This window comes from Gossypium hirsutum, chromosome D08, assembly GCF_007990345.1.
Source record: "Gossypium hirsutum isolate 1008001.06 chromosome D08, Gossypium_hirsutum_v2.1, whole genome shotgun sequence".
In the NCBI taxonomy this organism is placed as follows: domain Eukaryota; kingdom Viridiplantae; phylum Streptophyta; class Magnoliopsida; order Malvales; family Malvaceae; genus Gossypium; species Gossypium hirsutum.
In genome coordinates this window covers 41703155-41727770 of record NC_053444.1, presented here as the reverse complement: position 1 = coordinate 41727770, position 24616 = coordinate 41703155, and the positions used below count along the sequence as shown (strand labels likewise).

The following is a 24616-nucleotide window of genomic DNA, read 5'->3' as shown; positions in this document are numbered from 1 at the left end:
AATCAATCGAATTAAACTCGTAACTAATCAACCTATGCTAAATTTAATTCGGCAATATAGTTATACCTATATACAATTCAATTCGGCTATGTATAAAATAAATACATTCAATTTAACATCATTTATTCACTTATGAACTTACCTCGTACGGAAATGAACAGATGAAATCGACTACTCGACCACTTTCGACTTTCCCCAATCTAATTCCGTTTTCTTTTGTTCTTGATCTATATAAATACAAATTTGGCTATTTAATAACACATTTCATTCAAATTTATTCAAAAGACACATAAATGAGCAAATTGCATTTTAGCCCCTAACATTTCACATTTTTCACAATTTAGCCCCTATTTCACAAAACACAAAATATTCAAATTTCACCACACCCAAGCTTGACCAAATTTCAATAGGGTCCCTAGCAGCCCATTTCTTTCATTTATTTCACATTTCAACCCCTAAATTTACAAATTTCACAAATAAATCCCTAATTTAGATTTTTATCAAAAATTGCTTAACAAAATTTAATAATTTATCAACAAATATTTATTTTTCATCATCAAACAACAAAAACAACAATTTCTCATCAATGGAAAATAAAAAAATACACAACAAATTCAAAAATTCAAGTATAGGCTAGCTAGTATTCAAAGCAACGATCTCAAAAATGTAAAAATTATCAAAAATCGAACAAATTACGTGCCTTAATCTAGAAAAAAAAATCAAGGCCAAACCAACTTGTTCTTTTTCTTTCTTTTTCTTTTGTGTTTTCAGCAAAGATGATGACTTTATGCATGTTTTATGTTTTAATTTTATTTAATTACATGTTATTTTATTTGTTTTACTATTTTAGCCTTAATAAAATCATCATGTAAGTCACTTGAATCATGGACATAAATTTCCACTAACCTTATAATGGCATAATAACCTTTTAAGGACTCCTCATAAATCAAATTACAACAAATTAGCATATTAACAATGAGAATACCACTTTTACTTTTTATGCGATTTAGCCCTTTCCACAAATTAAGCACACAAACAGATAAATTAAATCATGAAAATTTTACACATATCAATTCACATACTATAAGTACGGAAAATAATATTAAAATATTTTTTGACTCAGATTTGTGGCCCCGAAACCACTGTCCGACTAGGGTCTAAAACAAGCTATTACATTTTGTAAAAGCAATATAAACTTAATATCTAATTGTTACATGTTTCATGAGAGAATCAAAAAATAATAAATTTATAATATTAATTATTATATAATATTTAATAATCAAAATAAAAATTTACTCAAATGATCAAATTTATAAGTTAGCCTTAAAAAACAAACATTGTCTCAATAAACTTTCATTGTTTGTATGAAACTGTCTTTTCTTTTATAAACATTGGTCATATGACGAACCTAAAAAAGGAGTCTAATTTATTTTAGTTTTATTTTTACGTCTTATTTATTAATCATATATCAGATACTAATTAATGTCATATATTAATTTATTTTAGTTTATGCCACCTTTTTACTTAGAATTTATGTTAATTCCAAGTATTTGGATATTTAATTGGGTGATTTTTGTTCATATTGAAACAATGGGCATAGTTTTAGTAAAGTATGGAAATTTATGGATTTACGTATTAAATTTTGCATAATTTAGCTATCATATGTTATATAGTATTTTTGTGTAATTGTTGTAGTGGGACCATTGAATTAATAAGTGTAGGAGTTATTTAAATCATACATGGACATGAGTTATACTCCACCTCAATTGGACAGTAAAAACAACAAATTAAGTCAAGAGAAGTCAATTTGATCCAGTTGAAGTTGTGTTGCTGAGAAGAGCAAGTCTGATAGTTATTTGGGTCACAAAACCATCCAAGTAAAGGGGGAAGTAGTCCAATTCGGCTAAGGCATCAAGAGCATCCCAAATTAGTTTTGGGATAATTAATTTGGAGGTCCCTACACTTGTGGAAAAATAAAAATCAGCCCCCAACTAATACCCAAGAAACCGTCCAACCCCTTGCATGAAATCATGCATGAAATCAAGCATGAATCAAGCAACCACCAACCTCTTCCTCCACATTTCATGGTCGGCCAAGCAATGGAGCATTTCAAGGGATCTTCATGTTATTTTTAGCAAATTCCCTAGCCATTCATCTACTATAAATACGACATTTATTTTACTTTTCAAGCATCTCTCAATTCACATTCCTCTAATCTTTTCTTCCCTTTTTTCCATGCATAAGCCATCCATTTCTCCACCTCCCTTAGCTAGCATTTCCCTTGAGAAAAACCACTCTTGGCCAGCCACCTTAAGGAGCATTTTGCGAAGGAGCAATCACGAGAATCGGAGGAAGCCACCATGATCATCGATATTTGGAAAATCACGGAAATCATCAAGAGTTTATTCCTTCCTATTCTTTAATTTGTTCTTAGTTATTCAACATGTTTTCAAATTGTTTCAAACCTAATTTGTCCCTGTTACTTCATATAAATTCTAAGGAATCCTTAGTTAAATTATGACATTGGTTTATGCATATTTTTCTAAGTATAAGATTTGGTTAAACTTATATGAGATTCTCAGTTAATGAACGATCGAGTTGCCATGGAATATTTTTTGAACATTGTTAAAGATGATGAAAATGAATTGAGTCAAGTTTTTTAATTGTTCTAGCTTATTCATGTTATTGTTGTTGTACTTGTAAAATTGTTGCTAAACCATCACCTTGCATTTTATTTCATCTCATTTGCATTTAGGTTAATTTGTATCTAGTTAATTAATTTAATTTTAACATCTATCACTTCAAAATTATTGTGTTTTCTTTACCAACTTGTAAATTCATAATTTTAAAATTATTTGATTAACAAATACAATCCCTGTGGAGACGATAACTCTTTTACTTACTTATTACTTTATAACAACTGTGTACACTTGCTCAAACCTATATGTTACAATAGGTTTATTGCATAGAATCAAGAGGTTTTTATTTAAGCATTTTGAAATGAAAGACCTTGAGGACGCCTCCTTTGTTTTAGGAATTCAAATACATCGAGACTAATCTCAAGGTATTTTTGGATTGTCGCAAAAGATCTATATCGACAAAGTACTCAAAAGGTTTAACATACAAGGTTGTAGACCAGGCGATACCCCTATTGCTAAAGGAGATAATTTTAGTCTTACTGAATGACCTAAAAGTAACCTTGAAATTCAAGAAATGCAAAAGATTCCCTATGCATCGGTCGTTGGGAGTCTAATGTATGTTTAAGAATATACGCATTAGCATTTTGTGTACATTGCTGAGATGTTAGGCGAATATTTAAGCAACCCTAGTATGGACCATTAAATAACAACTAAGAAGGTTATGAGTTATCTTTAGAGAACAAAAGATTACATGCTCACTTATAAAAGATCAGATCATTTGGAGGTCGTGGGATATTTTGATTATGATTCCGCTAGATGCCAAGTTAGCAAGAAATCTACATCAGTCTATATTTACCAGTTAGCTGGAGGAACTATATCTTGGAAAAGTGTTAAACATACACTTGTAGCATCTTCCACTATGGTAGTAGAGTTTGTAGCATGCTATGAGGCATCAAACCATGGAATATGGTTGCAGAACTTTGTCACTAGGCTGCGCATTTTGGAGAATGTAGAAACACCACTCAAATTATTTTGTGACAATAAGTACTGTATTCCAACAACAACTAAGTCAAAGCATATTGACATAAAGTTCCTAGTTGTGAAAGAGAGAGTGCAAAATGGACAAATATCCGTAGAGCACATTAGGACAAACTCCATGATAGCAGATCTGCTCACAAAAGGTTACCACCCAAGGTTTTTCATGAGCACACTGCTCATATGGGTGTTATATTATTTGAGGACATAATGGTTTAGTGGGAGTTTGTATTTCATTTGATTTATGTTTGTTTTCAAACATTTATGTATTTGGTTATTTTCTGATAGAAAATGAAGTATTAAGTTTATTCACTCTATTTGATATTGACCTCACTTAAGTTTAAGGAAGACCAGTTGGAAATAGCCATGTTTGGTTCACATTGCATGTAATTTCCATGCTACTCATCCATACTTGATATATGACATTTGGTTGTGTTAATATACATGATCAGGAATGAATTTAGTTACGATATATGTAACGAAAGTCGCCTTGGTTCTATGTTAATATAATTAATGGACGAGATTGTTCAAAATACCTTTTGGATATGGTAGTAAAGTTTTGAGCTCATAAAGTTATTTAATGACATGTAATTATAGAGTAATTAGTATATATATATGGTCCAAGTAGGAGATTATTGAAAAATATGGACATTACATATATAATAAGAGTAATTACATGTTATTATTTATTATCATAAAATGTTAGCCCAAATTAAAAGTGATATAATTTGGTTAAGGTTTATTGGGCTTTAGTTATTAAATAAATAATGGGAAAAATATGTGTAGATACTCTACTAATTAATTTCTAATTAATACTAATTTCTAATTAATGATGGGCTTATTAGAAATTAGGTTAATATGCAAAACTTATAAATTAAGGTTATGGTCCTCAAATTACGGGTAATATCCCATCTTTATAAAAGAGAAAGCTACTTTTCTCTAAATTACTTGTGTGCAAATTTGGATGATCAATACCATAAGATCGAAGATTTCAAGAAATCAATGGTTCGAGTACGCTTCCGCATTTAATTTTGTTCTTGATTTTTCTTAATGATTTAATATGACAAATCCTGATTTACAATTTTAAGTTTATATCAAACTTTTTTTACGGCTCTAACACATCCTTTAGGGTTTTAGGGTTTCTACTAATGACAAGAACAATTGATGATGTTAATCTTTCAAATTTAGTTGGCATTGCAAATGAATTGGAATTAATATTTATGGAGAAAACCTGGTTTTACAATTTTTTTATACCTGAAAATATAAAAAAGGGAAAATTTCCTCCCTAGATCATTCGACTTTTCATTTGAACATTAATGACACGAGTTGCTCATAAATGGCCACATGTCAAATTTTTACACATTTAACGCGGTTAAGGTTTAATTCCAAAATAGAATATTGAAAGAAAATACAAGTATCAAAATGAATAAATTAAAAATATAAATATCATATTGGTAATTTTGTTAAAATACATGGATAAAACCTGCTATTATCCCAACCAAATTTAGGCTGTTATGGGAAAGAAAATGCAGCACTGCCTCTAAAATGCAAAAGGCAAGAAGTTAATTTTTCTCAATTGAAATTATAAATACGTGCAAAATTCTTGTCATCCATTTGTAAAAGCATTATATAATTAACATCCGATTGTTATGTGTTTAATGAGAAAGTAGGAAAAAAAATAAATTAATAATATTAATTATTATATAATACTTTTTTTAAAATTTAATAATCAAAATGAAAATTTACTCAAATGATCATCTAGCCTTAAAAAACAAACATTGTCCCGATATGAAATTCTCTTTTCTTTTATAAACATTGGTCATATGGCGAGTCTCAAAAAGGAATCTAATTTATTTTTACAGCTTAATTAATGTCATATTAATTTCAAAGATTTATCTGCATTATTTGAAGGCCATACCAGACATTTAATGGTTTTTTATATTATATTCTATTATGTTTTAATGCATATCATATTTTACATATATAGTTTGTTATCGTGGTTTTATTTCTAAAATGTGTGTCTAATTTTTTTATATAAATTTAATACATTAATAATTGTTTTATATAAATTTTTGCATGTTCATAAATTTGTGTAATATTTAATTATTTTGTGTATTTATGTTTTAATTATGTTGCGTCATATTTTTATATCATATTTTATCTTAGTTATACAAGATTGATTTTATACTGATTTACTAAAATTATTAAATTAATCATTTCTTTTTACAACTTCAAATATAAATCATAAATCATAAATCATAATATGAAAAAAAAATAAATTAATAATTAAAATCCTAAGAAAAGACCGTGTAATTCTAGTTATATATAAAAAGGTCGGACTTGATAAATAAGTCTACATTGGCTTCTAAACCTTTTTTTAATCTACTTTAACCTTAAAACTTGAAAATTATTATTCATTTAAACTCATCCTTTATTATCGAAAAAGAAAACGGAAGATAATATAACTTTTGGCTCTTAAACTTGGTAAATAAGTCCACATTAACTAAATTCACTTTGGTACTTATATTTCTTTTGTCCATTTTGAACTTGACAGCTAGATAATTTGTTTATCTTTGAATTTGAAAAATCTAAAAATTCGATAAAATTACATTTTGAAATTGTGTCATATTATCACTTTAAAAATAAAAAAAATAGATGATAATGTGATACAATCTTAAAGTATTATATTCAATATTTTAATAACGATGATTGAACAAGTTTTAACCACCAATTCTTAATTAAAATTCAATCGTTTCAATCATCAGACCAACAATAATTAAAAATTTAAGAAACCAAGTAAAATGGGTTTATACTTTTTACTTATTATTTTAGATTTTATGAATTTTTAATCATTATTAATCTAATAATCAAACCGGTCAAAGAGATCTGTCGAATTAATTGAACTAGTTAAATAAAAAATTGATGGTCTAACTTGTTCAACCATAAGTCCAATTATTAAAATATTAAATATCCATGTGGACTAAAAAATTTTAAAGATCAATGTGTACCTAGTTGCGAACAGCCAAAAGTTACACTAATATCCCTATATAAGAACAGCATAAGTAAGTTGGAGTTTATCATTAGTTTTAAGTACACTATTATTTATGTATAAGACAAACTGTATAACAAATAAATGGCAGCCATAGCAATCCTGTGAGCAAAAAGGTTTACAACTCGCAGGTTATGGATCCCTGCATTCAGTTCACCCCATAGATAACGTCTTAAAACTCCCAAATATGCTCTCTATATTCTCTCTACTTATTCTTCCCTTCCTTTATCTTTGTGTATTTGTATGTCCTTTGTAGTATGTTTGCTTAAGGATCTTGTTCAGCAAATATATCCAATAGGGAGAGTGCCTGAAAATTTTAACCACACAAAATAAGATCAGAACCAACAAGGCTAGGGAGGAAAAGAGAGTATCCATGTTCTGTCATTGTGTGAGAGATTTTACCTCCGGCACGTTGAGTTCAAGGCGGAACTTGGGACCATCGTAGTGGTGGAGAATTGGCCTAAAGGAGTCCTCCTCAAGTGGCTCACAGATTTTCCTTGTTAACACCCGAACCTGCAAAGGAACAAACATTAGTATTGATTTTTTAAACAAGATTATATTACGATGGCATGACTAAGAAATAATAGGCGGACAAAATACCTGAGCAGGGAAGCGGGACTCGCCAGGGCATTTCTTGTCCTCCCAAGCTGTCGGATCGATGTTTGTTCCTCCAAAGCTTGCAGCCTAATTACAAAATCATTAAAGCATTTACGACCCTTGTACACTCAAATGGCAGAAAATTACGAAAAAAAGAAAAAAAAAAGAGAGATACTAACCTCAAATATTCCATGGAGCTGGTGGGTGGAGTAGTTGTAGAGGAAAAGAGGCAGACCCGGAGTTATGGCCCGGACTGAATCTCGGTAACGTGGAGGCAAACCTACAAGTTTATGCATACCAACCATTTGGGAGCATGAACTGAATATCACATCAAATAACCTAATTCTTTGTTTCATTAATCTAATTGATTTACTTTCCCTTTCTAGTGCAAGTACCAAATCTAACATCGGCCTCAGAAATGAAAAAGGAAATCAAACCCAGACTTGTATACATACCAAAGAGCTGTCTCTTGAGATTCTCTTGCATGGTATCGTTGTTGCAAACAAAGATGTAGCCTCCAACAGTTTCGTTCCTAGGCAAAGCCTCCGACGGTGGCAGTGTCTTGAACCTCTTGTCAGCAGCACTCCCCCCATCTTTAGTTTCGTTGTTGTTATTGTCGCTGTTATTGTTCTTCTTCTTGTTACTATTCTTCTTCCCGCTTTTGCTCCCATGATCATCCTCTCCTCTATTCTTATTCCCCTTCAAACTAACATTGAAATTATTGTTATTCGCCGGCTTCGAATAAACCCCTTTGTTGAAACCCCCGTTGATTCCAGTATTCTTCGGAGCGATGGGACCGAACCCTATGTTGTTGGTGGTGGCTCCAATTTTCCATCCATCATTGTTGAAAGAATTGAAATCAGAGACTTTGGGCTTCAAGTTGTTAACAGAATTAACTTCACCACCGACTCTGATATCAAAATTCCTCCTTTCATCAGGCCTTTTAGAGACATAACTGTTGCTCCAAATGGAATCGTTAAGCGAAAGATTAGCCAAATTGGAATTTTGGATCCTAAGTTGATCACTGAAATGCCAAAATGATTGCTGGTTGTTCTCCATAGCCAACTCCAATTCCCTTCCAAAACCTTAAAAATAGAGATCTGAGTATGAAAGATGACTTAATTTGACTCCCTGAGCAGTAAAAATATGCAAGGTATGGTATGAGATGATCAAAACAAGAAAGATGCAAAAGCAGAGCAAGAGAAAGCAAAAGAAAAAGAGAAGTATAATAAAGAGAGAAAAGATTAGGTAAAGAGGTGAGTGTTAAATAAGGGAGAAATGGGAAATTTCGTAGAAAGTGAGTGAATTTGGGGGAGTCTAACACTAAGCAGGTAGAATAAAGATTGCGTGTCATTGTGGGCAGTAAAAATATATATTACCAAAACTAAAAAAGAAAATCTTAAATTTATCTCAAATACCGAACTTTTTCCTCTAAAATCCTGGATTTTGATTAGATCTAATTTCCAAATTATAACCACTAAATTATCTTGCATTTGGTTTTTAAAAAAGTAAGATGAAAATGATGTTGGCTTCTAAGACGGCAGAAAACGCGGTTTGGCGTGGCAGAGGGGGAAGCGCCTTCTAGATGGTGCCCTTTTTCATTTTAATAATTAATATTGAGATTTGTCTTTACTTAGGTGTTAAGCCTTGAAAAAGGGAGTTTGTGTGACAGACAGATGCTTCACTTTTAGTACTGTTTGGTTCTTTTCTTTTTTTTCTCCTTAAAGAGGGGAACTCACACGTGTTTGATTTATGAGATAAAACGGAGATGGAAACTTTGCTGTACTGTAGTTTAGTATTATTTTTGAGATAAAAATATTTAAAATGTTTGATTTAAAATTTAAGTATTTAGTATTTTTTTTAAAAAGTATTTTTGAAAAATAGAATATCTATTTTAAACATGATATTATAAAGTAATAAATAAATATTTAAATAATTTTTAAATTAATTAATATTGTAAAATTTTAATAAGAATATAGAAAATAATTTATTATAATTTATTTAATATTTTAATATATAAAAAATAAATTTTAAATATTTTTTAAGTAATTAATCAGAGATAGAAAATATTATGTGTTGGAGGATGAAAACGTAATCAAGCTTCAAAAATATTTTTAGAGGAGAAAAGTTAAATATTTCATAATTAATTAATGCATATGAGTTAATTGTCTCAAACACCCTTAAACTATGATTTTTATTTTAAATTGGTTCTCAAATTTTAAAACATTTTAATTGCATCTTCTAACTATAAATGTTATCAATAAGGTTTTTCTATTATTAAAATCGTTAATTTAACCATTAAATAAGATGTCAAATCTTATATGGCATAATTTAAAATAAAAAATTTAAAGAAAAAGAATATTGTAAAAATTGATGCTGTAAATATCTTAATTTTGAGGTTTTCAAAACTTTTACAGAAACTATCATCCACTTTCTTTCTTTTGGTTTTACTTTATTTTTAATTTCTAATTTTAAAAGTTATACTACAACATTTTACTTTTTAAAAAGAAACATATTTTAAATTATATCACATTAGTTTTTACGTGTCATTTAATGGTTAAATTAACAATCTCAATAATGAAGGACCTAATTGATATAACATCGATAGTTTAAAGATATAATTAGAACGTTTTAAAGTTTAGGGACCAATTTAGAGTGAGGGTCATAGTTTAGAGATGTTTAGTGCAATTACCTCTATTTATATATCTATACAAAATAATTTCCTCTAAAAAAATTATTTTTAAATTTTTTTTAATAATGAATATAGGTGAAATGATAAAAAACGTGTATATTAAGCTTATTAAACCCATGTTCATTTGTTGGATGTATAGTTTTTAATTATTTATTTTAAAATTATATAAAAATATAAACATATAAAAAAATCATCATAATAATATTAGTTATAGAATGTATCTTTTAAGTTACAAGTAAATAAAGATCCAAATTTATATAAGAAAAAAGTTTAAAATGTCACAAGCAATGTAGTCAATATTGTATCAATGGGACTTTTTTTGCCCAACATTTCATCGTATTGACTAAAATAAACATATTTTGAATTTGTTAGGCAAAATCAATTTCATGAGACCAATTTCCATATGAAAAGTATCAATTTTCTTGTGAGTTAGGTTAAAAAGGAGGGGGAAAATGATTTTGCAATAATAACGTGCTAATAGACACAAAGAACGGTGACTGGAGACCTATAACACTCCTCGTCTAACCTAACTGTCGGGTTCGAGATATAGGATCTTATGACAATTATCGAAATAATTACAAACATTTAACACTCAAATTAAAACATAAATCATAGAAGATAACCATTTTATCTCATAATCATATATATGACCTTTCTCGGGTTTTATTCGAGCCTATATATGCTCTAGAATTAACCCGGAATCGAACAAGGACCAATTTGCAACATTTTCAAAATTTTAAAACAACGTCGCAACGTGAGGGAGTTCCTCGTTGCGACGTGGCATACTAACTTGCCTCGTTGTGATGAAGGGGGTTCCTTGTCACATCGTGTCTTGAAATCCAATATTGAAAATCCGATTTGAAAACGATTTTCTTGTATAGTGAAAAATAAAAAATTTGTAAATCAACTCGGTTTGTGATATTTATAGCAATAAACCCTAGACTGAAATCATACATGTGTTTTCGGATAGACGGATCCTTGTAGTTCCCGAATTTCAACCAAGCGATCTTCTCTACTGTTCTCGTACCACGAATTGCTTCAAGTGTGGGCTCGATCAAATAGAATCAAACATAGAAACTAGAAATAGCTTTCTTTTCTTTTAGGGGTGAAAACGAAAATTCTCTTCTCAAATAGAAACCGACAGAATCATTATTCCGAAAATTATATTTAATTTTTAAAAAATAAAAATCTCTCTATTTTTGGTAGAATAGCTATCTGAAAGTTGTGTTAATAGTCCTACCAGTGTCATCTATTTATAGGGAAAGAAGTTTCATTCACTTCTTCTTCAAAACTACTGAAGAAGATGATGTTATGAAGCAGAGAAAAATTTGTAAATAGAACTGAGAAAATTTTGTCTCCACTGACACCTATATCTACTCCTTAGGCACAGTTCTCACCGGCCAGCCCAACTGCCCTTTCTTAATCATGTTGTCTCCCACTATGGAACCAATCGATTCCAAACTAACTAAACTGGTTTTGAAATCCAACTAATCACCAGTGAATCACTAAAACTTTCAAAATTTTCCAACAGAGTTTGTCAATTCGCTATTCATTTTAATTTAGTCTTAGTTTCCTCAAACCCCGGGTCAATAACGGTATCCGGGTGTTACACATATGAACTTATCTAACAAAACAATAAACAAATGAGTCTTCAAGAACTAATCGACAATTTTTGCTTTTCCTTGATTATCTCTGATTTGGTCCAATTCTCGATCTATATAATTGAGGATTGAAAGTTTCGAAGCTTTAAAACCCTATTATTCCTTTTAGTTTAAATGAAGAAGAATATGGAGAGAGAAATTACTTTATTTTTCTTTTAATTTTAACTTATATACTTTAATTAAACTTAATTAATGATAGTTAATTTAATTAAACTATAATTAACTAATCCTCAATCATAATTAACCAAAATTAGTGGAACCATACATCATTCTCGAATAATTGATGAAAAAATAGTTTAATTATCATTTTGGTCCTTTGCTATTTAAAAATTTAAAGTGATAAGACTTTTACAATTTAATCCTTATACCTTAATTAATTATCAATTCGACAAAATCACTAGACCAAAGTTTAATATATTTCTATACTAGCCTTGTAAATATTAATTACTAATATTTATGTGATATTTTAATTAATCTTATATATTTTTGAAATTTTCTTACTCTTAGCTCTCACCTTAAATAATTAAATTCACTTAAAGAGTATGTATCGTGGTCTTATTTGAATATGCAAAGTCTAAAAGTTTAGAACAAGTTGGATGCCAAAATAAACTAACACCTAATTAGAAAAATAGTTAAAAGGTAAATTACACCAATTAGTAACTTTATGTTTTGTCTATTTAACTTTAAAATGTTACAAAATGGTCATTTAACTATTCAAAAATTTTCATTCAAGTTATTAGGCTATTAAAATTGTTGTTTTATGGCTTTCTCTATTCGCATCACTTGCACCAACCGAAAGCTCTCCTCCTCTTTTTCTACAGTTCAGTTTTTTTTTCATGAAACAATTTTGAAAGTCACGGCTTTGCGAACCAAAACCCAAACTACTTTCTTCTTTGATCTCTAACACTCATCGTCAAATAAATTTGGACCTAAAATATGTTCTTCTACTCATCAATGAGTATTGATTTACCGTATCAATTGTTGAATGGTCGTTTAGAGCTTTCTAGCCAGGATTTTTTAGAAAAACAACTTAATAATCAGTGACTTAAATAAAAACTTTCAAATAGTTTAGTGACTTAAATGAAAACTTTCAAATAATTAAGTGACTATTTTATAATTTTTATTATTAAATAGCCAAAACATAAACTTAACCATAGAGTGTAGTTTACCCATAGTTCCAGTTTGGGGTTATTATTTAATATATGATTTGGACAATTAATGGTGTATTTGAGGCCCAATTATCTCGATTAGATCAATGGTCCACCAGAATGGGTGCAAAGGAAGAATCCTGGAACCTCATCCACAATTTAAAGTGAGATTCGTTCTAGAATGGATAGCTCTAGACTAGTGGCTAACCACATTACTAACTTATAGGCATAATCACTTATTTTATTCTCCAATTTTATAAAACAAGTTATTTTAATTTTAATTTTCTCTTTTAACCTTTTAAACTTACCTTATTTATCAAATCACCTCAAATAGATAGAAAAGTTAACGTTTATTAACTTTGCTAATGGGGCATCCACGTGTATGCTACGTAAATAATTAATTAATTTTTAAAAAAATTAAAAATATTTTTATAATTTTTTAATTTTTTAACTTTTTAACTTTTTAAATTTTTAAAAAAGTAATTAATTACTTATATGACATCCACGTATATGTCTCACGTCAACAAAGTTAATAAACATTAACTTTTTCATCCATTTTGAGGTGATTTGACAAATAACGTAAGTTTAAGAGTTAAAAAAGGAAAAAAAATTAAATGAAGAGCTAAAATAATATTTTTATAAAGTTGGAGGACCAAAGAAGTAATTATGCCTAATCAGTAAAGTTTGTTTAAATTCATGATTTACCTCTTATGCTTAAGATTAGAAACCTCAGTATTATACCCCAAACATAAAGTTTTGTGATTCTTAATCTGAGGCAAAACAAAGTTGAAAGTTTTTTAATCTAACCAAAAAAACAAAGGAAATTTGTTGAGTAACATTTATATCTCAACATTTTTCATTAATGTTTTAAGTAAGCTTCACCCTTTACGACTTATATTATACATGAATTTAGGTTGATTAAAGATAGTATTTTATTATTGTTCAATTATAGCTCAGCCACATTCTTCAAATTTCCAACTTTCCATCCTCTTTCATGATAAAAGTTTGGGTTAAATTCTAATTTGTCTTTAAATTTAAGGATAAATCTTAAAATTATACATTAACTTTGGTTTAATGTGAAATTGTATATGTGAACATTGATTTTATGTAATTTTATACATGAAATTTTGATTTGATCTAATTCTCGTAAATTATTAATATAACATCATTTTATATTTATATATTGCATATGTAAATAATTATATTTTTCCAATATAAAAATAGATTGACGTTTTTATTTCTTTAAATATGTATGATTAAATTAAAATTAAAGTTTTAAGTATATATTTGAACCACAACCAAAGTTTCACGTGTATAATTGCACCAAATTAAATTTCATGTATATAATTGCACATTAAAGTAAAGTTCATGTATAATTTTAAGATTTATCCCTTAGATTTATCCAAAAGTATTTAGTTAGTATTTAATTTTTTTTTGGACTTAGTTAATATTTGAACTTATATTCGATCACATACTTTGGTACATTTGTATTAACACTAATAGTTGATGCTAACATGACATTGTCAACCAATTATACGATGATACATGGTATAGCTTCTAATTATTAGACATGACGGACATAAATAAAAAATTAAAGATTTTTTAGAAATATATATATAAAATATATAGTTTTTTTAATATTAAAAATCAACCTGGAGTTGTCTAGGTTCATCTGAATCTATACAATAATTTGTTCAGATTCATTTAAGAAGAACTTTTTAATTAATTTTTTAGTTTTTTAAAAAAATCAGGTTTTTATATTATTATTGTTTTGAAAATAGAATAAAAAAAACTAAAATATATAACTTAATAAAAAAAGTATAAAAAATTTTAACTTAAGAATCAACCTAGATATGGCTTTTTTAGCAAGTATATATATAAAGTTATACATTTCTAATTTTTTATATTTATATATTTATATAAATTTATAAGTATATAATATATTTTTTAAAAATATTTTATGCTTTTTATAAAATTTTAATTGTATATATTTTTATATTTATGTAAATTCATTTGTTTTAATTTTTTATATTTTAAAATAATAATAACATATAAAACTGATATTTTATAAAAAAAATTAGAAATATAAAATCTTGATATCAATTTATACTTTCTTATAAATTATTTATACTTTTTATTAATTTGTATATTTTTGAAATTTTTTAATTTTAAAATATTAATATAAAAATATGATATTTTATAAAAAAAACTAAAACATACTTAGAATATATATAAAAGCACGAGCTTAAACAAAATTGAACTGATAAAAATACCTTTTATTTTCCATCATATAACTAAATTGTCATTTAAAAATAATTATAATATCTAATTTATCAATATTAATAAAAAAATTTTGACCTAAAATAGAATTTTTTATAATGATATATTTAAAAAGAATTATATTTTAATACAAGTTGTAAAGATTTCACATTTAAAACTAATTATAATTTAATTTATAGTTATTATTTAAAAAAGTTTAGTTAAAATAATTAAAATTGAAGTAAAAGTTGAGGTGAAAAAGTTTTTTTAAAGTTCAAATCATTTAAAAATAATAATTTTTACTTGATATTATTTTTTTGCTAATATTAATTATATATTATTTACAAATTATTATACTCAATTTATTGACCATTAAGAAAAAAAAATTAAAGAGCGAAGGGTTTATTTTACAATATATAATTTTTATTGTTTATACAAATGTTTTAATAACATGAATATTTTATTAGTACTCTATTTAAATTATCTAAATAATAATATTTTTTAAATAATATTATTAATTATTATTTTAAATAATGATTACATGAAGTGAAAATTATATACTACGTTGAAAATAGTACAAATGATTTAATCGTGATTTGAAAATTTTTAATATTATTAAAAAAATTATTGATCTACAAAATATCAATCTTTTAATAAGCTATTTAAAATTTTCTTTATATTATATTTGAATCGTTAAATAAGTTAATATGTTTTAAATATATATATTACAATTTGAATAACAAATTAAAAATTAATTACAATAATTCAACATACATTATTTAAAAATTAATTAAAAAATTAAACACGTAAAATCAATGTGTCACTGGAAACTATTATATATAATAGTATGAGTTTGGAGAAATTTTTGAATCAATGAAAATGCCTTTTATTTTCCATCATATTACTAAATTAACTATAAAAATAATTATAATTTAATTTAGAATTAATAATTAAAAAATTGTGTTAATAATAAAGTAGAGTTATTACTTTGATTTACAAATATTAGTTAAAATTTTGATAAAAACCACACTAAAATATATATTGTTGGGGATAAAAACTAATAAGAAATGGGTAGCAGCCCAATGGTTAAACATTAGACTCCTCCTCTTAATAACCCAGAGGTTCTAGCCAATTCATTCCATTTTCTTTTGGGCAACTAGGGGAAATTGTTATGCCTCCCCTAGGGTTTCCCAAACCCTAAGTATTTAGTCCAATTTAACCCAATTAGACTTGAATTATGTTCCTTTCCAAATCCTTTTAGAAATTTGCCTTCTCCTCCCTACTCTTTTCTTTCCTCTCCTTTCACATCAAATTTTACATCTTTTGCTGCTAAATATTTTTGTTTTTTCGAATTAAATCATTCCTCGTTACTTGTTTTTCTACAGGATTCGTAATTTTCATTAATAACATCCTTAATCTCTTCCAAGAATCGGTAAATACATCCTTAATTTTCATTGAATTTCTATATAATACTAATCTTGCGATCAATTAAACGATCTTTCACGGTTCTCTGTTTATTTTGACTTAACCCTTACCTTTGAACTTTCGAATTAAGTTTATTTCTACGTTAATTTGTGTCAAGAATGAGCATGCTGGTTCAATGGTTAAGCTTTTGTATACTTTCTGGTCATTTGTTCGAGTCTCTATACAAACAATAAGAAAATATTTTTGTTATTAATCTGTTAGGATAATTTTTATTTTAAAAGCTAATTGAATTTTCTCTCTGTTCTGTGACATTTTTTTCCTTCTTCCTTTCTTATTTTCTATTTCTTATTTTTCTCCTCTTCTTCTTCTTTCTTTTTCTTCCCTTGTGTGTTGCCATATTTTTGTTGTTGTTACGATAGGGAAATTTCATCTTTCGTTGTCTTTGATTTTTGGGATAATTGCGTAAGTTGATATGAATGTTTGTTGGTATTTGTTTGTCCATTTTGTCAAAGTAAGTTCTCTTGATTGCTTGAATTCTTTGGTTTAAGTTTCGATTGGTCCCTCTATCGAGTTAATTTCACATATTGATATTCGTACGAGGGTGAGTGTATAGTTTTTGAGTTGGGTTTGCATCGAAGTTTTCAACATGTTTCAGTTGATTGTTTAATTAGCATTGTAGTTCGATTAAATTGAGTAATTGAACAATTGGTGTTTACTTTTAGGTTTCGGGGTCACCTCTACTGCTTCTACGTCTAAATTGTACTAGGTGTGTAATGAAAACCCAATATTCTATAAATTTTGAACATAGGAAAACATGGTTTCCAACACCACACAGTCATGTGCCAGGTCGTGTGGCAGGCCGTGTGAGCCACACGACCGTGTGTTAGGACGTGTAATTCACTGTTTTTATTTTGGGTCACACAAAATAGGGATACGATGGTGTGTTCAGGCCGTGTTACTTACTATTTTGGATTTAGGATCATAGGGGTTAGGGACACGGGCGTGCGTCCAGTCTGTATGTGGGGTTGTGAGTCACACGAGCGTGTGCTTGGCCGTGTGCCAGACCATGTAACTCACTATTTTAAGCCATATGGACGTGTGAATCTACACAGGCGTGTGGGACAAAAGATTGAAATTTTCTTTAGGGACTTAAGCATCGTTCGAATCAAACGTAAGCTTTCTGTAGGGTTCATATGATCAAAATTAGACTGTATAACTTGTTATCCAATATTCTGAGGTTGAATAATCGATGATCTTTATGTATAATTGATGCGATCACTGTTAAATGATAAGGGTTTGTATTATCTTATTATGAATTGTATTTGGATAACTGTATGTACATCACTGATGTCTGATATTTGTAATTTACATCTTCATTGGGTGGGAATGATATAAAGAAAGAAGTGAAGGCAATTTAATGATCTGCCAAATTGAGTGGCTAAGCCACAAATTTGTATATGATTCTGGCGATTTATCGCATACTGATCTAACAGATAGTCTATAATCACTCTGAAATGTGTCATACCGACACTAATTGGTGTGAAGGCTGGATGGGTACTTGATACCCTATATGGTGTGTTGGGATGGTCGGAGATGGTGTGTAGCGGATGGGGGTAGGAAACTACATGTGATTCTGATCTGTTTTGTATTTGTATCTGATCTGTGTTGCATCTTATCTGAACTGTTATGATAATATCATCTGTTTTTTATTCTATATCTGAATTTGAGAAATCACTATTATATTTTTATTTTTGTCTTGCCTTTATATCTGTTACACACATCGAGTTATAAACTCACTCCATTGTTGACTGAATTGTAGGTAATCCATAGACTTAGGAGGCTCCGCATGTCAAGAGCTCGGTCGTCTCTCTTTTCTATATATCTTATTGTTTGTTTAAATTTGAACTAACGTATATTTTATTTCAGACTATTGTTTGTAAGCTTGGATTTGCATAATGGCTTAATTGGTTAAATGTTTTCTATATGACGAATTTCAAAACACTTAAAGGTTGGTTTTCCCGTAAATGTTTTGATGTAGCATCCAGACTTTGTTTTAACGTCTAGGATGGGTATGGGGTGTTACATCCCTCCTGTAACTTAATTTTACAATTGCCACACAGGCATAGTATGTTACACGGCCTAGCCACACAACCATATGACTCCTGAATTATAGTTTTGCCTAAAATTTTATATAGTGTTTAGTTTAGTCTCTACATAATCCCTGAATTGTTTTTAGAGATTTTATCTACTCGGTTGAGTCCATGATATTATGAACATGCTAGAATATGTGATTTGATGATTGAATTGTTACTATATAATAATGATATGTGAATATTTCATGTCTACTATCACTGTTTTACTGGTTGCATGCCTACTATCATTGTTGAACTGAATACATGTTAAACATGCCTACTGTTATTGTTGAACTGAATACATGATAAGCATGTATTATGTTACTATTAATTTGAATACATGTTAAGCATGTCTACTATTTCTATACTATATTGTTACTACATTGTCATACTGCATTGCATGGGGTGAGACAATTGAAAGGAGGAAGTATTGACAGTTTAATAATGTGCAAACACTAGTGGTTCATCCATAAACTTACTGGTACTTTTGTCTGCAACCACGTTGTGTATCCATAAACACTAGTGGTTTATCCACATACTTACTAGTAGCTTTTATTTGCAAACACATTGTGCATTCACAATCTACTGGTAACATATTAACCTGCAATCACTGGTGGTTCATCCACAAATTGGAGTGTCCGGGTTAAAAGAGTTCTAGTGAACTCTTACTATGGAGTGTAGCTATGGGGTAGAACCTTTTCTTTTAAACTAAAATTGTATTGATTTGACATTCATAAGCATGCTCGAATGAACAATTATCTTCTATTATACTATACGAATGCTATCATACTGAAATTTGTTATTATGTATGCTTGGTTCATTATTTCGCACTGATTTTCTTGTGAGGGAATTCACACTGAGCTTCATAGCTCACTCCCATTTTATTTTCATCTCTATAGATAACCCACCACGTTACGATGCAAACACGGCATCTGGAGGGTCTCGACTCGTATTTGTTTTTCCTTATAAAGTATTTTAGATTTATCATTTGATATTTTTATTCAGAGACTATATTGCTTTATTTTTGAACTGTGGCATGAGACTTAGGATTTGAGTTTTTATAGTATGCATGACATTTAATTTGATGTTAGGATATTAAAATATGGATAATAATTAATTATGCATGAACTTCAATTTTTATTAAAAATAGAAATAAATATCATTTTTTCGCAGCTAAATTATAGGTGGATTCTGAATAATAAATAAACGGAAAAATTAGCTATGTTTTTAAATGAGTCATCGTCACAGAGAAGATGATAACTTAAACAATTTTGTTAAATTTATGAATTTTTCTAAAAATAGGTCAAGTTTTTTCTAAAATAAACAAATGTTTTAATAAATTGTTTTATAAACTCTAATAGCTTATTGGGCTATTTCGGTGTTCAATGTAATCTCCTGAATTCGAGCTTAACGTCCAAGCCAGGTTGGGGAGGTTACATTTGGTGATATCAGAGCCTAGGTTTTTTAAACTTGGACTATGGAAATTGAATGAGTCTACATGCATGTCACAAAAAGGGGTATTTTAGGAAAAACCATGTCATAAGTTTTTAAAAATTAATTTTCTCCAGGAAATTGAATTTGAGACTCCAATGTTGGTCTTACTTTAGTTAATGCATTTAGATAAACTGTAAAACTTATATTATGAACACTCAGGAGAAATAGCTAATGCTTAAATTTTGTTTGAAAACCGTAGATATACTTTAGATTTTAAGCTTTTAAAAAGATCATTATGAACACCTAAGGTAGACGTGGTAGGGGTAGGTTGCTTAGGGTTGCACTTGTAGAGACGCCCATGTTCAGGGAGAAAACTCAATCCTTGAGGAGGAATATGTTAAGAACTCAACCACCAATAGTGGCGAAGGCTATGAAAATGGGGACGATGGAGTGTCGCTGGAGATGCTGAGGGTGTTAAAAAGGGTTGTCAGAGCCCAAACTGGAGTAGGGAGCCGTGGATCTATTATAGAGAGGCTCTGATCAAATGGGACTAAAACATTCAAAGGTGTTGTTGGAACGAATCCTACTGTGGCGGAATATTGGATGGAGTCGACGATAAGAATTCTAGAGGATCTAGACTATACTCGGAAGCAAAAATTGAAAGGCATTGTGTGCTTGCTTGGGGAAGAGGCCTATCGTTGGTAGAATTCTGTGGTAAGGGGTACGGAGGTTGAACGTATAACCTGGGAATACTTCTATGAAGCTTTTTTAAAAAAGTATATGAGCATAAGGTATGTGAAAGCTCGCAGACTTGAGTTTATCGATTTAAAACAGAGAGACAAGACTATGCGGAATACGAGGTTGAATTTCTGAGGCTCAGTTGCTACACCCAAAGAATGGTCGCCATGGAGTAGGAAAAATGCATGAGGTTCGAAAATGGATTGTGATTCAACCTTAAAATACATGTTTCTCCACACCAAGAACGAGTGTTTGAAACCCTAGTAGAGAAAGCAAAAATTGTAGAAGAAATCGAATAGGTGGAACGCAGACAATGGGAAAAAATAAAGTCCAATTAAGAGAGATTTTGGTTCCACTGGCTCGAATACTCATTCCATAAAACAAGTCAAAGAGGGTAGATCATAGTAATGGGTGGTTATGGCTAATTTTGGAGGTAGGAATCCCAACTTTTCATACTATAATAAGCTCCATATGGGTGAGTGATGGAAAAATTTATGTATCTACCTGAGGTGTAGGCCAACATAACATATGGTGAAATATTGTCCTCATCAATGCGGGGAAGTGCAAACTCTGACCTAAAATTAGACCTAAAATCAGAGATCAAGTCAGTTGCCTCTGAAGGGCGAGGTCAAAATAAGACAACAAATTTTGTAGCAACCGATGGAAATTGAACTGAGGTTGGATAACCTACCATTTTTTATGGCGTTAGAGGTCGTTATGATAGAGATGTGTCCAATGTTATCACAATTATTTTTACTATCCATTCAGTTTCATATTTTGCTCTAATAGACATAGGATCCACCCATTCATACGTTGCTTGTAATATGTCTGATAAACTAGGTGTTGGGGTAGAGGAAACCATTACTGATGTTACTGTAGTATGCCCCTTAAGACAATCGATTATTGTAAATAAAATCTATAGGAGATTTTCATTGGAGATTTAAGGGGTTGTGTTTCCAACAGATCTTATGGAGTAACCATTTGGTTACTTTAACTTAATTCTGGGTATAGATTGGTTAATGGAACACCAAGTTAGCCTAGATTATGCTTTTAAGAGAATAACCTTGAAAATAGTGGAAGCTAGTGAGATTGTTATGGTTGAGGAGCGACGAAACTATTTATCTGATGTAATCTCTATTGTAATAGGCCCAATTTTCCCCGCCCACAAACATTTCAGAAAAACAAATAATAAACAAAAATTAAAAAACCAAATAAAAATAAATAAAGTCCATTTACAAACTGTTAATCTATTTACAACCCAACTTTACCCTAACCCAAAATACAATCCTAAACCCAAATTACCTAAAATCAAAACCCAATTACAATTAAGCCCAAAGTAGCCCAAATTCCAGAAACCCTAGGGATTTCTAGAACAATCTGGCGTTCCAGGTTCCCAAGCGCTGCGCCTCAAGCCTCAGCCACTGCAGTCGAGCCAAGCCTCCTCCCCGCGCGTGCAGCGCCTCCGCGCCAAATCCACGTGCACCCTCAGCGCCAAGCTGGTTCATCACCTGCAACAAACTCACAAACAAACAAAAGAAAAACGAAATAACAAGAAAAAGGACAACAGATTGTATTTCAATATTTTTTATTTTATCTTATTTTTTTATTTTGGCTATAAAGAGCCAATACAAACACTGTAAACAGATCTTTTTACAGAGGCAAGAAGATTGAATACAAGAAATAGAAAAATATTCAGAAAAAAAAATCTAAAGGTGAATAGGAATTTTGCTTTGCTTTTCTGAGTTTTCTTTTGCTTTCCCTTCTCTGATTCCATTTCTGTACTCTTTGGTTCATCATTCGTGGACGATATTAAAAAAAATAAAGATAGTGGAGTGTGCAGAGGTTACCTGGTGGTCGGTCCTTCATTTTCTTCGTCGCAATCGGAGTAGGACGAGGATGTGAGATTTTTGAATGGCCTGCGTTGCGAACGATGGCCGAAACTAGGGCTAAACCCTAGCAGAGCACAAAACAAAAATAGGCAGCAACTGATTTCTTCTTATTTGAACTGTTATTTTAATAATGGTATTATATGATGTCGTTTAGCAGCCTTTGACCCGCGCGATGACTCGACCCGAGGGGAGGATCCGTGCGTTTTGGGTCTGAGGGGCTATTTGCACATTGAATCCCTCCACATTTTGTTTTCATTTCAATTTGGTTTTTCTTAAGTTTTTAATTGCTGCATTATGTTTGATTCGGATTCCAATCGGATCCACGAGCGAACGATGTCGTTTTATCAATTGGATCTGAATGTTTTAATTTTGCATTTAATTGCTACATTAGTCATTGTATTTTAAGTAGATTTTAAATTCGCCCTTTCAGATTTTTGTTAAATCTTAATGTAATGATTTTAACTATTATTATTGTTTCATATTCTCTTTAATTACATTATTTTTTTTTATTTTCTTTTTCTTCTTTAAATTTTGTTTTATTTCTAATTTAGTTTTTATTAAATTAATTTTAAATCTAATTAGTGCATATTTTTGACATGGTTTTTTTTAAGATCTAGTATTATTTAATGTTTAATCTTAACATTGTTTTAAATTTATCATTAGTTTTATTTTAATATCATATACTATTATTTTAAATTATCATAAGTACTATTTAAATTTATCATATATCATCATTTAAAATTTATCATGTACTATAATTTTAAACTTATCATATCATTATTTAGATTTATCATGTACTATTTTTTTTTGTGCATATGTTTTTATATAAGTTTAATATAATCGATATGTATTTTTTAATCTCATTCTACAATGTATTTATTTTTAAGATTTTCTTTTACATTTTGGCTTTCTAAAGAACTATATGATAGTATCTTCATACATTATTAATATATATATTTTATACATAAATTATTATTATATGATAGTAATTTATATTTGTATTCTATGAATATATGGTTATTTTTATATTATTATAACTTTTTTTATATACCCTTTTAATATTTTTAAGCTACTTATATGTATATTATTGATTTTTAATTCATTAGCTTTTAAATGTTAATATTTACATGTAATCACTACTCTTATGTTTACGGTATTCCTTGTTTGTACTAATTGATGGTTTGTATTCGTTAGTGTATATTTAAATTTACGAATAATCAATTCGCATTGTACATTATTATTCTATTGCATTTTATTCGCTTAAAAGGTTATGTTTCATATCATTTAAGTATCAAGACCAACTTATTCAAAAATCTTCAAAAATACTCAAAGTTTGGAATCCTCGCGAGAATTGAGCCCTAACGTATTGAGTTCCAATTTTCCTCGTCGAATCTAAATAATCAAAATTTTTTCAAACATACAAATTTTAAATAAAAACCCATTCTCGGAAATTATACACGTTGTGTCCTAACGCATTGGTTATGACATGTTATTTTCTCGAGACGAGGATTTTAAAAATAAAGGCAATGTTCGATATTTAGGAATTTCGTGAAATCGAACCCTAACTTATTGGGTTTTGATTTTCTCATTTGACCCAAATAATCAGATATCTTTCTCAAAATGCATAGGTTTTAAAACTTAAGAGATAAACTTAAATTTTGGGGATTTAAAATGTTGTACTCTAACTTACTGAGTGTGACAATTTATCTCTTTGAAATAAGCGAGGCTTATCATACAATTCATTTTATTCAAAAATTCTTTTCAAAGGATCGTATTTTAAAATCTTTTCAAATTCTCGACACTAAGACATTAAACAATCAATTCGGTACCAATTTTGGGCGTTACGAGGGTGCTAACTCTTCCTCATGCGTAACCGACTCCTGAACCTATTTTTTCAAAATTCGTAGACCTAAAATTG

General features: G+C 29.3%; 1 protein-coding gene and 1 long non-coding RNA gene across 2 annotated transcripts; both read right to left on the bottom strand.

The window, feature by feature from the left end:
- Positions 1-2863: 2863 nt before the first annotated feature.
- On the bottom strand, positions 2864-22932 carry LOC121219808 (uncharacterized). The gene is made up of 3 exons (XR_005916709.1): positions 22065-22932; positions 12556-12557; positions 2864-2875 (listed from the first exon to the last, which is right to left on the bottom strand). It is a non-coding gene; the product is annotated as an uncharacterized lncRNA (long non-coding RNA).
- On the bottom strand, positions 6734-8827 carry LOC107911332 (B2 protein). Its single transcript, XM_016839192.2, has 5 exons — positions 7776-8827; positions 7500-7600; positions 7324-7407; positions 7126-7236; positions 6734-7030 (listed from the first exon to the last, which is right to left on the bottom strand). Exons 1-5 carry the CDS (start codon positions 8377-8379, stop codon positions 6989-6991), a joined length of 942 nt encoding a protein of 313 aa, XP_016694681.2. The 5' UTR covers positions 8380-8827; the 3' UTR covers positions 6734-6988.
- Positions 22933-24616: the final 1684 nt, after the last annotated feature.